At 38.2% G+C, this 17,163-nt stretch overlaps 1 protein-coding gene across 3 annotated transcripts in view; it reads right to left on the bottom strand.

Moving 5' to 3' along the window:
* Positions 1-17,163, bottom strand: part of espn (espin) — a 59,089-nt gene that overhangs the window by 28,915 nt on the left and 13,011 nt on the right. For all 3 annotated transcript variants that reach the window (XM_017467128.3, XM_053680158.1, XM_053680157.1), the window contains exons 3-7: positions 15,135-15,321; positions 14,255-14,437; positions 12,187-12,318; positions 11,686-11,902; positions 9,200-9,465 (exon numbers count right to left, since the gene is read on the bottom strand). In XM_017467128.3, coding sequence (XP_017322617.1) covers positions 9,200-9,465; positions 11,686-11,902; positions 12,187-12,318; positions 14,255-14,437; positions 15,135-15,321 — 985 coding nt within the window. The remainder of the gene's footprint in view (positions 1-9,199; positions 9,466-11,685; positions 11,903-12,186; positions 12,319-14,254; positions 14,438-15,134; positions 15,322-17,163) is intronic.

Here is a 17,163-nt window from a genome sequence, read left to right as displayed (position 1 = left end):
TTTTCTATTGTAATGTGTAGAGTGGCTACTGATCTCAGATCAGCATTCTGAAGATTATACTTCTTCGCATTCTCTTGTATACATTTCTCATATTCTCATATTTAGGCAAGAACACTCATTATGTTATATCATTATTATAATATTAAAATCACATCACAGTTCCTAGCACATTTGAGATTTGAGAATTTCTACAACAAATCATATTTTTCCACTGAACAGTTGTCACAGTTCTTTTGATGCTGTCATTTTTCCAAACAAGGAAGAGATATGTAATGAATTATTGATTGAGGTGTTTATATTTCCTTTGATTATCTTTTGTTCAAGAGTAAAATAATAACCAAAACGTAACACGATGCTGTTACTGAAATGAATGAATAAAGGAATTAAAGTAAGTAAAATAAACACTCAGAAAGCTGACAAATAATTGAATCGAAGACTTCAGTGGTTCCTCCCCTCTCATTTCTTTTTGGCTAGATAGATTTTACTACACCTCATGAGATGTATGTGGCCAAACATGCGCAAATCATGGCTGATAGTGTGCTAGTCTGACTGTTTGTCATCTTGAACAACATCTCCCTCCTACTCTGTCTTCTGTCTATACACTCTCCTGTTCATCGGCCATTCCTCACTGTACAGCACATGGCATCATTAGTTACTGTTTTTATTTATGTGCATGTCTTCATATCCAGTCTTGTATAAAAATTATACAAAGGGTAATTTGGGGGTGATGGATTTGCATTTGTCCCATCTTTTTCATATGAAATGAAACAAAATCCATCAACACTGCCACGTCTGTTTGAATTCACACCTGCGATCAGGTTGGAGTGGATGCACTTTGGTTGAACCTTGTGTTGCATTTCATAAAACCAATTATTGCCTCTTTGCATTATAGTGCCTATAATTATATTCTGACCTATTTCCTTCAGTATATAAAGACACACTGTTTGTCCTGGCGAAGTCAGTGTGCTTTCACAAATATACACTCACTGTTTAGGAACACCTGAACACTTGCACATTCATGCAGCTAATCTAATCAGCCAATCATGTGGTTGCAGCACAGTGCAAAACCTAATCTTTCTAACTAAGGTTAGAAAGAAATCACCTGGACTTTTTCCAGTGTTCAACTGTCTTGTTTGGGTCAGTCTGTGCCCATGATAGCCTCAGATTCCTTTTCCATCAGATTCCATCAGGAGTGGAACCTGATGTGGTCTTCTGCTGTTGTAGCTCATCCACCTCAAGGTTCAATGTGCTGTGTTCTGAGATGCTTTTCTGCTCACCACAGTTGCAAAGAGTGATTATTTGAGTTACTATATACTTCCTGGTAGCTTGAAGCAATCTTTCACTGACCTCTCTTATCAGCAAGGTGTTTCTACTCACAGAACTGTCGCTCACTCAATTAACTTTTTTTTGTTGTTGCACCGTTTGATGTAAACGCTAGAGACTGTTGAGTGTGAAAATCCCAGGAGATCATTTTATGAAATACTCAAACAGCCCTTCGGTTACTAACATAACATCCATGTCAGGATCCAAGTCACAGAGATCACACTTTTTCTTACATTCTCATGTTTGGCATGAACATTAACTGAAGCTCTTGACTTGTATCTGCATGACTTTTTGCGTTGTGCTGCTGCCACTTTACCTGATTAGAAAACTGCATGAATGAGCAGGTATACAGGTGTTCCTAATAAAGTAGACTGTGACTGTATGTCAACAAAACACAATGATATTTTACACATTTATGCTTTTAGACCTAATTTGTGCTTAAGTTTTAAAACGCTTTCTAATGGCAACCTCAGTTAAATATGCCAGTGTGGATTAACTACGTGCAGGGTATTAAAGCAAACTGTAATAGATACAGTAAAAAACACACAGACTCACACAAAGGGTTACACTGAGCTCACTATGAATTTGCTTGCCTTTTACAAAAAGTATAACTGATCCTGAAACATCATACTTGCTCTGAGAAATTTAATCATGCCATATTGTAATTAAGTGTTCTAGGACTGAATCAATAGACCTACAGACTATACTGGAATTCCCATTGATGCATAAGCCTAGGGAGGAAGTAGATTATGGAATTCAATATGCACAATGATTAAAATAGATTCTGCCACATAGACAATTCGTTTGAGGTGGACATGTAAATGATGCAAAAACATAAAAGAGCAAATAATAGTATGGTGTCTTATATCACATATTTATCAGGCTTAACTAGATACATAACAGGCACAATGACCAAAAAAGAGGCATTGGTCTACATGAAACATGCCAAAGAATGAGATTTACACAATCCTCTTTTCCTTTCTTTTGTGCTTTGCTTTGTATTTTTAAAGCTCCCCATCAAGCCACTGCTTAATTCCACTTATTCTACTTGTTTATAATACACTCATACAAGATAACAGTCTATATCCTAATCCTGGTTGATACTAAAAAAACATATCAGAGTCACACGGGTCTTTTCTGCAGTTCTTTTCTACCTAAATACAAGCAGCCATCTTCCAGATAGTCCCAAAAAATATGCAACGCTGCTTTTCCTGGTCTCAATGAATTTTCCTAATGCAAAAAGCCTCTATTTGCATTCCAATCCCACCTTTTTAAGGGTCATACCTTGTACGGTTTCAAAAACACTTCAACTGTCTGCCACTGAAGCTGTACAGTTTGTTATTGTGCTATAAGACCAACTGCAACCCGTAACATGAAATATGTTAGGAAAATGAAACGAGAAAACAAAAAACAAAAGAATAGTTGAGAGCATAAAGAGGTGAAACAGGTGACAGACGAATAGTGTGCGAAAACAAGCCTGAATAATTCAAATGTACAGGAAGCAGAGAGGACGCGGCATTGCCGCGCATGCTTTTATGGCAATCTTGATGAACATAATTCATCAGAAATTTGTACATTTCAAGCACCCTGTCAAGCAGCAATGACAAAAAAAACAAACTATAAACTTGTCCTTGGTTCTATATAATTCTATACAGGCTACTACAGCTACTTTTAACATCCATACCGCCCCCCATTAACAAAGACTGACCCAAATTATTACTGACCCCATACCTATTTGCACTGTTGATTTAAGCCCTTTCCTCCCTGTAAATAGGCTTCTGGTGTAACACAAGCCGGCCCTGTGTAGATGGTGTGATAGTAATACCTCAGGGAAATTGGCCACACAGATCTGCCTTTCTAAACTCATGCCCATTCAAAACCTATGGAACTTTTCCTTACTTATCCTCCACACACGTTTAACGATTCACACTTGCGCAACCATGACTTAGTTATGACTCATTCAGAGGGTGTTCAGGATACCTCTAAGCTCCGATCAACATCCACAGAAGGTTATCAGCGCTTGTATGTAGGTATAAAGCACTATGTATGTAATCGTATACAAACGATAATAAATAACAATGAAATTTATTTCTAAAATCCACTTCACTGTCACAAAAAACCCCAGAAACATTTACTTTACATTTACACAGTACCTTCTAGGTCACAAGCCAAGCTGTTAGAACGTTCTGGAAGTTTCACGAAGGATCAATCTCTTGCCAAGCATTAATCCAAATACCAAATACAATCTAAACACCCCCCCACACCAAAAAAAAAAGCATATAATGCGTCTTACCCTGTCTCTGTAGCCCAGTCAGTTTCAGAGAAACTGCGAAGCCCAGAGTTGCCGGTTGCACAGGTGACACTGGATCCTTATTCCACTGTGCGTGTGACACTCTACCTGCCACTGGCTTTACCTTTCCCTGCCTTCACAGACGCACTAGCCAATCCTAGCCCAGCACAGTGATGTAACTGCCCAGGTGCTGACCAATCGCAAACCCAGAGCGGCTAGGGCTTTTTATGCAAAGCACAGACACACACAGGGCATGGCTACTTGGTATTGAATCTCCAGCTGGCTTAACGATTGCGTTATGAGCACTGGCAGGAATCTGATTACAAACACAGAGCTCCTTCATTCTGAAAGTACAACAGTTTGATTCTTTTAACACTGGGAAGTATATGAATGCACTGACGCTCACAGTAAGGAAAATAAATAGAGGAAAGTAACCATATATATGTTTAACAGCAGCTCAGAAACGTCTATGCAATATGACTTGTGCAATAAACAATGCTTCTGTCTTCTATTAATATAGCACTTTATATTAGACACGCTATTCAAGTGAATATGATAACATCAAACAAATGAAACGCCAGTAAACTCCATTAGACTAAACAAGGAGCCTGTGCCTCAGAAAGTGGTTGCCATGAGCACCTGTGGTGCTGTGGTGGCCTCAGGGGATTGTTTTTCATGGACAATACTTATTGTTGCTATGCTGCTTTCTCCTCATTACTACTGCAAATAAATAATGAGTTGCAGTCTGTATGCGAGTGTATATATGTGCATATATATGTGAGTGTACATATGAAAGGGTGTGCACAGTTGAGTGAAAGACAAACAACATCTGTAAACTCTAAAAGCTGTGACGCTTTTGTGAGGGGAAGTGCACCATGCTTTTCTACCGAACACAGTTGGGTATAACGCATTACAAACTGTATTATAATGACTTTTTCTGCTAACGCAGTAATGTAACGCAATACATTTTAAATTTATGTCATTTGATTACAGTTACTGATGTCAATAAAATTACGTTACTTGCATTACGAATTTACTGTTAAGACAACAATATTAAGTCAAATGCATTTTTTAAATAAATCACGTTTTGCACGGCTGCCAGGGGCATAACCTGGCCCGGGCAATCGAGGCTCTAGCCCTAAAGATTTTTTCTTTAGCCCTGAAAAATTCTCCACTTGGAGCAGTTTGTCACTACATAATTGAATGTCAGTAAATGAAGACGGTGGTGTTGTAATTTTATATCTTCAGTGAACGGAGGTGAGACCAATCAGACACGGTTTACATGAAAATACAGGGGAATACTCGTGTCTTATTGGCTGACAGTCTCTCAGTCTGCCAAATGCTACCTCATACAGTCAGTGTGAGGAAAAATGGATATACACCTTATTTATTTTACTTACTTATTTTATTATTTAATTTATTTAATTTATTATTTTATTTATTACACTTACTTATTTATTTTTTAATCCGTTAAGCAGTAATTTCCTCTGATGCTGAGCAGGAAAGCAAGGTGCATAAACGTCCATATGAGTTTTCTGATAAATCCAACTTTATTGTAGTGTATTTTTGTAGTAATTAATAATCTGTAGTGGATTACTTTTCTTGAATAACTCACCCAACATTGCTACCGAACAGTTTATATTAAGACAAAAGTAACAAATATTAGCATTTCGGCAAATATTTTCATCAGTGTTTTCTGATGACTCGCTCTTACCATGAATGCACAGCGCTGCTGAAAAGTGTCAATAAATTCGCCAATGTTCAGTCACTGTCATATTTAGTGTAGGAAAATGCATCTATTCAAATTGTTGATTTTGTCTATTGCCATTTTCTTTGCCACTAAACAAAGAGCACACTATGCACAGTGCAAGCGTGACATCTTACTTTTTTTTTTTTTTTCCGTTGGTCAACATTCGGTCGACTAAATCGACAGTTAAAATACCACTTTAAGTGCAGAAATCACTAAGTCATGAATAGTTGACATCAGCAATACTCAACTCCAGTACCGAGGGCACATTTTTAAGGCCTACACAACTGTTCCAGCTCATTATTACGTCCTTCATCGTATGAACCAGATGTTTTAGTAAAAGAGGATTTCTGACACTGTGTATAACAGCAGCAAACGCAGCAGTTTTAAATTGTTTTCATTTTGTCATTTGTTTAGTTTCATAATTTAGTTTCACAAAAAAAGTATAAATCAAAGTGAAATTGGTATATTTTAGAACACTCATTTTAAACACATTATTTAAAAAAAGTGTTTAGTGTTTAGCAGTTGGCTTATTGTTTTCTAAATTTCAGCCTTCTGTTCAATGGGAAAAGTGTGTGTGTGTGTGTGTGTGTGTGTGTGTGTGTGTGTGTGTGTGTGTGCGTGCATAATTGTTCCTGTAAAGTCCCTCTTATTAATAATTAATGCAAGTGATAAAAATCCAGACCAGAGCTTTTCACCTGGGAGCAGGTGTGTGTGTGTGTGTGTGTGTGTGTGTGTGTTCATGTGAAGTGAATGAGAGGTAGGTTACTCTAATTAACCGACCTTATCAATGTATCAGTGAGCCATGCCAGAAACTGGACGTCAAATATACACGTATTTACCATTTCAAAGGATTTACGTTACATGTTCCACAGTATTGCGCACATTGGATATTAGATGACTTTGTTCAACTACAACTGCAGAACTGCTACATATCCTTCCAAATTGTTCTTTTCAAATATCAGAAATGCTTTTGTGATGAGAGACACAGTTTGGTGGGTTTAGACTGATTTTTCTCTTTTAATTAAGAGCCTGTAAACCACACCTAAACCGTTTGCCTGTGTTACAAAAACAAACACACTTCTTACTACTGAATGCACACACAGAACTTCAAAGTGAACATGTGATTTAAGCAGGAGTTGTTTTTGCACATAGTCATGTAGTACTGCGATACCTTCGAGAGATGCAGCCCTGTTTTTTGTCTAGAAAGTTTAAATAAATAATAATTTTTTTCCAAGAACTTAACAGAACGTTTTGATAAAATATTACAAAACACATTGACAGCGTTGAATTCTTAAATCTGGTCAGAAGGTATGGAATTTTTTTCTAGAACAGCAGCTCTGGCAATATATACATACACACACACACACACACACACACACACACAAATATATATATATATATACATATATATATATATATATATATATATATATATATATATATATATATATATATACACACACACATACATATTAGAACTCATTCACAAGGAATTTATATAGAGGATGCTCCATATATTCTGAAGCTAATCATAATCATGTTGTTATTTAACTAATTAAACTGTTTAATAATATATACAATGAAGCCCTTTATAAAGAGATGTTTATTTAACATTTATAGAAGGAGTCTCCAGTGTAAGGGCTTTGTAACAGTTAGTTAGTTTTCCACCACAGAAAAGTCTTCCACATAAAGAATTTTGTACTCTCTGGTTTCTCTGTAACATGACGAAGACGAACAGAGGTCGGTGAGGGAATGACTGTTTACAGCTGCTATAATGTTAATGATCACAGCAACTGATTTCCACTGTCACTAGCGAATGTTGCCCAATATTAAATAACTATAAACGCTGAGAAATATGACCTGTCATTCACAAATAAATCTATTATTATTTTCCTATAACAGCATGCCTTGGCATGTTTTATTCCCTACTTAATGTGACACTACCGTATACAGCTATAAAAACATATTTTCTTTTCCTTATTAGAACCAAGGGCTCATTTGTATAGGAGTGCTGGCACAGTTAATTACTTGAAGAAAATGTCCGGTCCATCATTCAGCACATCATTAAAACCGGTGGGAGTCTGGCTCGGGCTAATGGGCCTCCTTCATTAGGACAATGACACAAAAGCTGCATTATGTATGTTTGCTTTTGTGTCGCCTTCATTTGATTAGTGGGAAATGGGCCATGAATTTTGACCAGGCCACAAGTTCACGTTCTCATGGTCTCCAAACACCACAGTACAACACGTTGAACTTTGCATCATGAATTTTGTTGTGTGATGTGGTTAGTTTAGAATTGTCCTGTACCTATACACATTTCCACTCGAGGATGTGCCGGAGGTGTGTCCCACAGCTGGGATACACTTAGTGATTCCCCGCTGTGCCATTTGTTGAGAATTGAGATTCCCCAAGGATAAAACTGACTATTGGGAGGAAATTATGTTCATTTCTATTGTTATATAATGAACTATCCATGGTCTGGTGCAAGTGTTATCTCAATGCACCAAAATAACTCAACGATGCAGTCAACAATTTAATCTGCACATTAGGTACTTTTTCTAGAGAACAGAGTGTAAACTATTGATTTTAATAGATTTTAAACACTCACACCATGATGTTTTAACACTTTTTGCACCCCATGCACATAAATGACACCCACCTGCTTCTCAGCACAATGCTGTCTTCTTGTTACAGCGCTCCTTCATGCTTGATGTGATGCCCTGTGAGGCCCTTGTAATATATAATGAGGCCTGTGTGTAATGGGCTGACAAGCTGCTTTAAATTTAGCAAGGTTTCAGTAACACAGGCACCAAGCCTTGGGGGTTCAATTGAGCTGTGTTTGATAAGCATATTAGAAACAACATATCATTCAAGCCCTAAAGATTAGCAGATTACTCCATGCCATATTATCTTATAGACTCGGCCATCCACTGTCCATTAGGTTAAGTATAACCTCTTATCTTCTTCTCAAAACATTGTCATGCCATAAAGCTTTGTACGCTCAGAAGGTGTATACCCCTAATGAGCTGACATCTGATTAGTATATTTTTCACTTAGACAACAGTGGCAAAACACTAGAAGGTATACTTCATGTTCTGGAAAGTTCGTTCTCTACAGAGCAACCGCATTAAGCTCAGATGGTCTATTGAGAAATGAATAGGATTTTGTTTCAGATTGTTTACCTCTGCAGAATAATGAATTAATTCATAATGATGCTTAGAACGTCTATGGAGAGTCCACCAAACAAATGAACTTTAATGCCTGAATACTGCAGGATGTGTAAGGATAGAAGGAACCTAGATAGTGGGTAACAATATTAATTGCTACAGTCATCAGTGTATTTTGGTATGGACTATTACCATCAAAAATTTATATTTTCACACCTGTTGCAGCGCTAACATGGAAACCGACCTTAAAACATTTCCTCTGCCCTTCTTAGTTTTTCAACTTGGCTGCCTAATTTTCTTTATTTTAAATCCAGGAAGAATATTTTATAGGCAAATATATACACAAATCTTCACGTGGGATTCCTGTTTAAAGCAGGATTTATCAGGGATTTGACATTAGATTGATTGCTATGTTTGTTTTGTATAGTCATGTTTTAATATTGTGTAATATATCTTATACTATATTTTAGTATAATATTAAAAGATTCGTACTCTGATTCTGCTTAATGATCCAACTTGCTTGCCCCATACTTTTCCTATTAGTTTTCGCAGTTACTGTTTAATATGCTTTAAAAAGAAAAATAAGATAAGACTTAATTTTGCACTGCTCAAATTCTTGGCTATTTTTCAGTCACGTAATGGATGCAGGATAAAGGATACATGGCATACCTCTTTTTTCACAGAGTAACTGTCCACGTGACGTAGGTTGCTCTTCACCTTCAGAAACTCAGCAGACTCGTCCTCAGACAAATTTGGTGCAGGATAAGTGGGTGGAGGTGGAGGGATTTGTGAAGAGCCAGGTGGAGGAGGTGGGGGGAAAGTGGGAGGAGGCGGAGGTTGCGATGGCCCCTTCTTGTTCTGCTCCCCAACAGTGAGGTCAGGGTTCAGCATGTCCATGTAGGTCTGCATGTCATTGATTGCTGTCTCAGGACCCCCTTTGACAAAACACACAATTAGCATTCATCCGACGTAGAAAAGTCTGCCATTAACCTATTCATCCACTATCCATTCATCCATTTGCTTAATAATGATGACTAAGCAAGTTCACATTCAATTACATGTAAAATGGTCTGAAAGTACTGTTTTAACTGAAACTGAAACCAGGAACAGAACAGGTACATGGATCTGCAGGTGGCTGGGTGGGCGTATACAGTACAGCTTGTGGATTTGCCGATATATATATATATGTGTGTGTCTGTGAATCAAGACAGTGGAATTAAAATGGCTCCAATAGTACAATGCATGCCTGGCCCTACACACAAAAAAAGTAATCAAAGAAACAGATGCAGATCTTTGTCTTTCCACTGGAGGGCACCACTGGTTTTGCTCTAAGCATGTTGCCCTCAAATCACCTTGGGAACATTTGTATGGACAGTCTTCCAGTTCAGTGAGCACTACTAGTCCTGCACTTTATGGGTTACTGGAAAGGGCATGGTTTTGTTCAAAACACAAAGGAATTCAGAGAAATAAAGTCCAAAGCCCAGATTTATGAAAGTCTTTAGAAGGTTACAAAATTGTTTGTATAATTACACAATTTCTTAAGCCATGTAGGACAAAACAGCTTTGTATTTACTAAATGTCTCATGTGGTCCCAATCGTCATGATGATGCAGGACGTTTCAAACTCAACAACCAGCCTCACAGTGTTAATGCATCAAAATCCTTTTAGGATCTGTGTGTGTGTGTGTGTCTAGTTTGATAGTGAGAGAGGGAGAGAGAGAGAGAGAGAGTATGATAGACTGGGTAAGAGTTTTGATGGTTTGCATGACAGTACGGCAGTATGTCCAAATTCTAGGCGAGAAACAATAGGCAAGAAATACCAGGATGGCATTCTGCTTCCGGCAAGATTTTGCAGTGTGCAACTGATGTGTGCAACTCCACACAAGTGAAATCCCATAATGCAACGGGACTGGTGCCGACGGGCTCAGAATGAAAAAATCGGCTCTTTTTAAGTATTAAACCTTGGTTAAACGGGACTTGTTCAACAATACCCGAATAAATTGTTAACTTGTTAAAGGTTTAAACAAGAAAATAGTTGTCACAGCATTTGAAACCTTTAATGTGACCTCCATCATGCCTTAGCCGGCCAAGCTAACGGCAACGAATTTACCTCAGCCTGTTAACCCCGCCCACTTTAAACTGCTAATTCAGTTAACTTTCCTGATGTGTATTTCGCCGTTAGTGCGGTTGCTTTAATCTGGTGGTCCCTTTAAGATTTTTGTGTTTATGATGACGTCGAAGGTCACTTGACAATGCCAACATGGCGGATGTAGTATGTCTGGGATTGTATTCATATTACACACACACTGATTAGTACGTTCTGTTTCGAAGGCCGTGCATTAGGTACTGCATCGGCACGGTACGCAATGTGTGTGAGAGTACGACAGAGTGTGTAAGAGGTATGGTAGCGTGTATGGCAGAGTATTACAATGCATGTGATGATATGAAGTATGATATTAAGTGTGAGAAATTATGAAAGGATGTGTAAGAGGTCTGTGCCATAGTGGCATAGCGTGTATGACAGAGTATGATAGTATGTGTGAAAGTATGATAGAGTGTGCATGAGGTTTGTTAGTGTATATGTCAGAGTATGGCAGTTTGCGTGTGAGAATACAATAGAACATGTAGGATGGCTGGTAGTGTTTATGACAGAGTATGGCAGTGTGTGAGAGAGTTTGACAGTATGTGTGTGAGAGTATGAGAGTGTGTGTAAAAGGTTTGTTAGTGTGTATGACAGAGTATGGGAGCGTGTAAGAGAGTATGAATGGATTTGTGCGAGCATATGATATGTATATGAATATGTAAGATGTGTATGTATGTGAGGGAGTATGATATTAAGTGTATGACATCAAGAGGTCTGGTAGTGTATAGGACAGAGTATTATAGTTTATAAGAGAGTATGATAGAGTGTGTATGAGGTATGTATGAGGTTTGCTAGTGTGTATGGCAGTATGTGAGAGATGGATAGTATATGTAAGAGGTTTGCGAGTGTGTATGAGAGTAAGGAAGTATGTGTGTGAGTGTATGAAAGAATGCATAAGAGGTCTGGTAGTGTGCATGACAGAGTATGACAGTGTCTGTGAGAATGTATGATAGTATTTGTGAGATGTCCAGTTTGATTTATAGCCTAAAATGCCTCTCATATGCTTGCCTTACCTATTACTCGTAATGGTGCAGAGCTGCCCTTTTTCTCCCCCGTGCTGGACGGACTGGAGTTGGGCGTGTCGTAGTTGGATAGTGAGCTGGAGGGAGATCCTATATCGAAACGGGCTGCCGTGTTTAACGTGCCATTTGGAGATGAGTGGCCTGAGTCAGGCTGCTTATACTCCAGCTCTGCTGAGGGATCCCGCGACAAGACACGATGCTCCACGCTCTGGAAGGAAGTCAGGATAAAATATACTCTTCATTAGTTTCTAGCTCTATACATTGTTCATGATGAAGCCGTTACTTTATTTATACTGAAGCTTCATCACTAAATCACTCCTCTAGAATCCGCCACCTGCTGATTTAGATGCAAGTTTGCTGCTCTTAGGGTTTCTGGTATTTCATGTGGATTGGATGTTATCTGCATTAAGGTAGATATCTTGAATTGTAATGCAGAGGATTTTTATTCTAAAAGCTGGAAAGACAACAAACAGTAACACATGTGCTTCTCACCATGGTTTCGACTGTACGGAGGTACTTGGCACACTGCTCATGTCCGTTGTATTCAGCCAGATCTGCTGCAGTAAAGCCGTCCTGGTCCTGAATACCCAGATCCACTCCATTCACCACCAGTATCTGACAGCACTGTGAGGACAGAAAGAGAAAGAGAGAGACTTGGAGACAGACAGTATTATAACAATCAACTCCAAAATTACTGGCACCCTTTCACAAGCTCTAAATATCCACTGTTGCACGTGTTATTTGTTTAATGATGCGTTTCAATCATTTTTAAATTAACAGTGGACAGTCACTTTCTGATCCATGGTTATTGCCTTATACTATGTACTTCTTGTGCTTCTCTGTTATGTCTCTGGTTTATCACAGTGGTAAATATGTTATGAAACATTTTTATGATACACAATATGAATGGCAATATTTAGGATTCCTACTAAGATTTCCTCATGGAACGGCAGTAAAAAACAACAAAAAAAAACTTTGATCTAAGTTCAATGATAGTTATATTTAATGTGTACAAAAAGTTATTAAGCATGTGAAAGGACATAAAACATTAGGTACAATGGTACTACAGTACTATACTACTAATGTAATAGTGTACTGTTACTGTGAGTAACAAATGAGTCAACTAGTGTCATAAAAGTGTTGACAGTACTGATATCTCAAAAGTGCATTGTGACATAATTTCAAATCATAATGTCAATATATAATCATACTGCTCAACCTTATATACCTGGCTAAAGACTTATTACAGACCTAACTGTAGTCCTTATTTGGTATTATATTCCGTATATTATTTATCTAAGCCACTTCTCGCTGTGGTTTATCTCGTTCACAAAGAGACTTCATTCTTTCAGCAACCCAGTCATTATTGTCCCCTCCCCCCAAGCCCCCTCGCCTCCCTCACCCCACACACATATTTTAAAATTTCCAATAAAATATGGACAGTCACCATGTTCCTGCTGATACCCTCTTAGCCTCGTTAGCACAATCTAGTCAACCGTGACAAAACGCACTGAATACAGCGGTTCTACTAAACACAGAATAATATCTGTGTCAGTGTTACTCCCTGACATATGTTAGTCTTTGAAAAAGAGCTAAGGGCACTTAAACCAATTGCTAGGTTCAAAAGAGCCTCTTGCTGAAGGAGCACATTCATGATGACAGCTGTCCTGCGTTCAAACCCACGGTGACAGAAAGAGTGTGAGTCTGCCCTCATTCTCTCTAGACCACTTTGCTGGGATAAAGTTACTAGCGTCTAGCGCTACAGTCTTATTTAGTCTGGCTTGCTTATTCAACCTGCTGTTTCGCTTCCCACAGAGAATTTACTCGTTTTAGAGATTAAGCAAATCAGAAGTCAAAACACAAATCAATTAGCCTGAAATTATTTAGGTAATGTGTGTGAACAAAAGATTCTTTTGTTATTTACTGCTCATAGCCTAATGGAATTAAACTATATGATGCCTGTCCACGCCGAATGATAACAGCTATATATAAAACACTGTTTTGTAGTCAGGGGTCAGGGGTGATTTCCTTTGAAATATTCATTAGTCATAGTCACCTCAATATTTATAAGGCAAGACCGATAATGCATTAGCACTGAAATATCACCGCAGCTAAGGGAATCACACTGAAACCGTTTTAAAATTTAGACTCAAATGACCCTCTGTACAGGTTACGCAACTTCCTATGTGGGCGGGAAAGCCACAAATATTCCCTTTAATGGCAAAATCTGCTCCGCCAGATCGCTTACGCTTTACTCTGTAAGTCATGCAAATGCTGGTTTTCCACTTTGCATTCGCATAACCAACACCTGCTTTTTCCTCTGTGTGCCAAGCCCATATTCCATTTAATTGGCCGTATGACTTCCGCTGCAACTACAGCGAGCATGATTACTCACTTAATGGTATAATTTAGATCAAAATTTACATATATTGCATTTGTCATAAGTAAAAGAATCATAAATTTTTATGTCTGATAAATCTTTGGTATGTAATATGACAACAGAAATTACAATACTGTAACACTGAGCATTCCCTCAGACTTAATTCTGTGCATCACCCACCTCCAGCTCTCCATTCTCAGCCGCATCATGGAGAGGTGTCCCACCCCAGCTGTCTGTCACAATTTCACCACCGTGGAGGAGGAGCCAGCTGAGAACCTTGGCATGGCCTCGGCTGGCAGAAAAGTGCATAGCAGTGGCGCCGTCGTTGTCCCGGTCAGACAGGCTGATGTTTGTAAAGTTCATCTGCTCAGAAATGAAACAGACCCAATGTAGTGGACAGTGGCAGACAATCACGGTGGCTCAGGGGATATTTGGAGAATTAATAATCACAGACTTCTTGAGTTCATCCTGATCACTGAAGACAAAGGGATAAAGCTAAATTGATTCAAACAGATGCACTTCTAATAGCAAGGATAATCTGTATTTGCATACTTCAGTGGAATAAGTGGAATAACATTGTCATCTGCAGATCATTCAGCTTTCTGTTATAATTCACCATAAAGATGATAAGGTAGTGTTCAATTTTATAGATTACACCCATCTGTATCCTAAACCACACTGGATTAAGTCTGCATGATATTGCCAAAGAACTGAATTATAGTGTACTTCTAGTGTGAGACATTTTTTCCCCATATCATTTTATTTGTCAAACTATTCCTTTCAATTATCTCCATTAACTTTACTTTGGGTTTAAATAATCGGCAGGGAGTGAAGTCCAGTGGGTTTACACATCTATTTGAATATAATTTAAAAAAATCTAAAGAGAGAAACATTTCACAAAAGTGTAGCAACTTTAAATGAATTGCAATTTCCCAACTGTTGGGTAAAAGGTGGAAGGGAATGAAGGTGTAAGGACGTGCAAAGTGTACTCATGTAAATGCTTTATACACATGTAAATGAGAATCAATTGCAAATTCGTGCAAAACCTATTCTCACTCACCAACCAAACAATAACAGTATTATGTCCCATCTGGGAAGCAGCATGCAGAGGCGTCATTCCGTCATTGGCTCTAATAGTTGGCTCTGCGCCACAGTCCTTCACCAGGTACTGGACAGCCTCTAGATGGCCTTCCTGACATGCAAGATACAGAGGAGTGGCACCGTTCTTGGTTTGGAAGTTGACAACACTGGAAAAAATAAAAGATGGAAAACAGAGATTGCTTGGTTAGCTTAAGCAAAGCTGACAAGGCAATTATACAAGGCAAACCTGATCGAAGAAAAGAGGATGTAATTAATGGTTGTTTTTTTTGCAGAATAATTAAATAGTGTTTTAGGCTCGATTTCTAGCTGATGAAGGAAAGTAAAACACAAAAAAAGGTGTTTATTTATTTTTATAATAACAACTGAAACTATGTCTATCTACTTCAGAAAACAAGCATCATTGTGAAGCATTAAATCTCAGATTTCTGTAAAACAGAACTGATGGTTTCATGAATCGGTGACATTAATGTGCTGCTTTAACATTTAAGCCATTCTTATTAGCCAAACTGAGCCGAACTCTCCAATCACATCAGGAGCTCAGAGAGTGAGTGAAAGCCTCCTGTCTAAATCCCATAAGGACGGTTTTATTTGAACACCGACTGACAAGTTAGCAATGAATTCCCTAAGAGGATTAGTGCCGCTCCATTGGTTTTAGTGTTACACAGTGACGGAAATGGAGTGAGAGGGTCAAGGAGGGAGAAGGAGAAGAGTTGGAGAACTGGATTCCCCTTGAAACCAATTCCCCTTTTCAGAAAAGAAAAAACACATGCACTCTCACTTACTCCCTCTCTCTGTTACCCACACACACTGGAGGGAATATTCCATATTGCAATTAAATATGCAAGGTCCCACAAACTTGTCAACAAGATTATGCAGGTCCATAAACAAGCCAAAACAAAAAAAGTCTTGGTCTAAATGAAAACAAAGAGGCACTGAATATTTCAAACTAGAAGAAGAGGGCTTATTCAGGGGCTCTGTCATTAGGAAGTGGTCAGACGGGTGAAAGATTAATGAGTGTAACCTAGCAGGCTCAGTCACCTGTGTACTGGGTCAGGAGAGAAAGCAGAAAAAGCTCAGAATCACTCTACCACACTATATACACACACACATACACACAAACACTACACACACACACACACACATTACAGGAACAATACAGGCACATTATATGAATCAGAATCCTTAGAAATGTATTCAAAACATATTCAATATCTGGCCATCATGAGATCATCTGATTTTCATGTCTGATGTCATCATTTGTCAGTGGCATGAAATGTTTGAATAATTTAGGCTCAAGTAAAAAAGTTAGTCTTTTCCTCAAACACAAGCCAATGCAAGAGGACAAATAGCTAACTCGGCCAAAAAAGTCTCACTGGACCTTTTGTTCAAAGGACAAACGCTCATTTTCATAGCGTGGACATATTGGATATCTGGAGAGAGATACTGAGGGTTTTCCTCACAGAGGTGACCTGCAGTTCAACATGCTAACGTTACTGCAAATGAACTGACTAACAAGACTGAAATTCATTGTCTGTCTATTGTAGCCTATACCATGTCTATCAAATACACTCGATATACACTTAACATGCTAAGCTGTTTTAACATTAAATCTAACTCTGAGACACAGAGGCATGACTACTGATCTTAGCATGAACCTTTTGCTAATCATAAGATTCTAAATGAAAAAAAAAAAAAACCTGGCAAAAGAAATCATTTCACCCAAGACTTTACCAGAAATGGACAAACCTTTAAGCAATGTTGCTCCCAAAGTGCTATCAAAGCTATCAATAAATAAAATTTAGCAAGAACTACCTAGCAATGGTCAAGTTAACTTGCTTATACATAATTAGCATATTTAGCCTTCTTTTTAGAATGTGTAAGCACAAAAAAGAAATGCAAAATCAATCTAAACCACTTAAACAAAATCATCCAAATAGCTACAGTTTTCTTTGAGCAAGACCCTTAACCCTCAACTGCTAGCTCAATGC

This window comes from Ictalurus punctatus, chromosome 5, assembly GCF_001660625.3.
Source record: "Ictalurus punctatus breed USDA103 chromosome 5, Coco_2.0, whole genome shotgun sequence".
Classification (NCBI taxonomy): Eukaryota; Metazoa; Chordata; class Actinopteri; order Siluriformes; family Ictaluridae; genus Ictalurus; species Ictalurus punctatus.
This window is presented reverse-complemented; position numbering and strand designations above follow the sequence as displayed.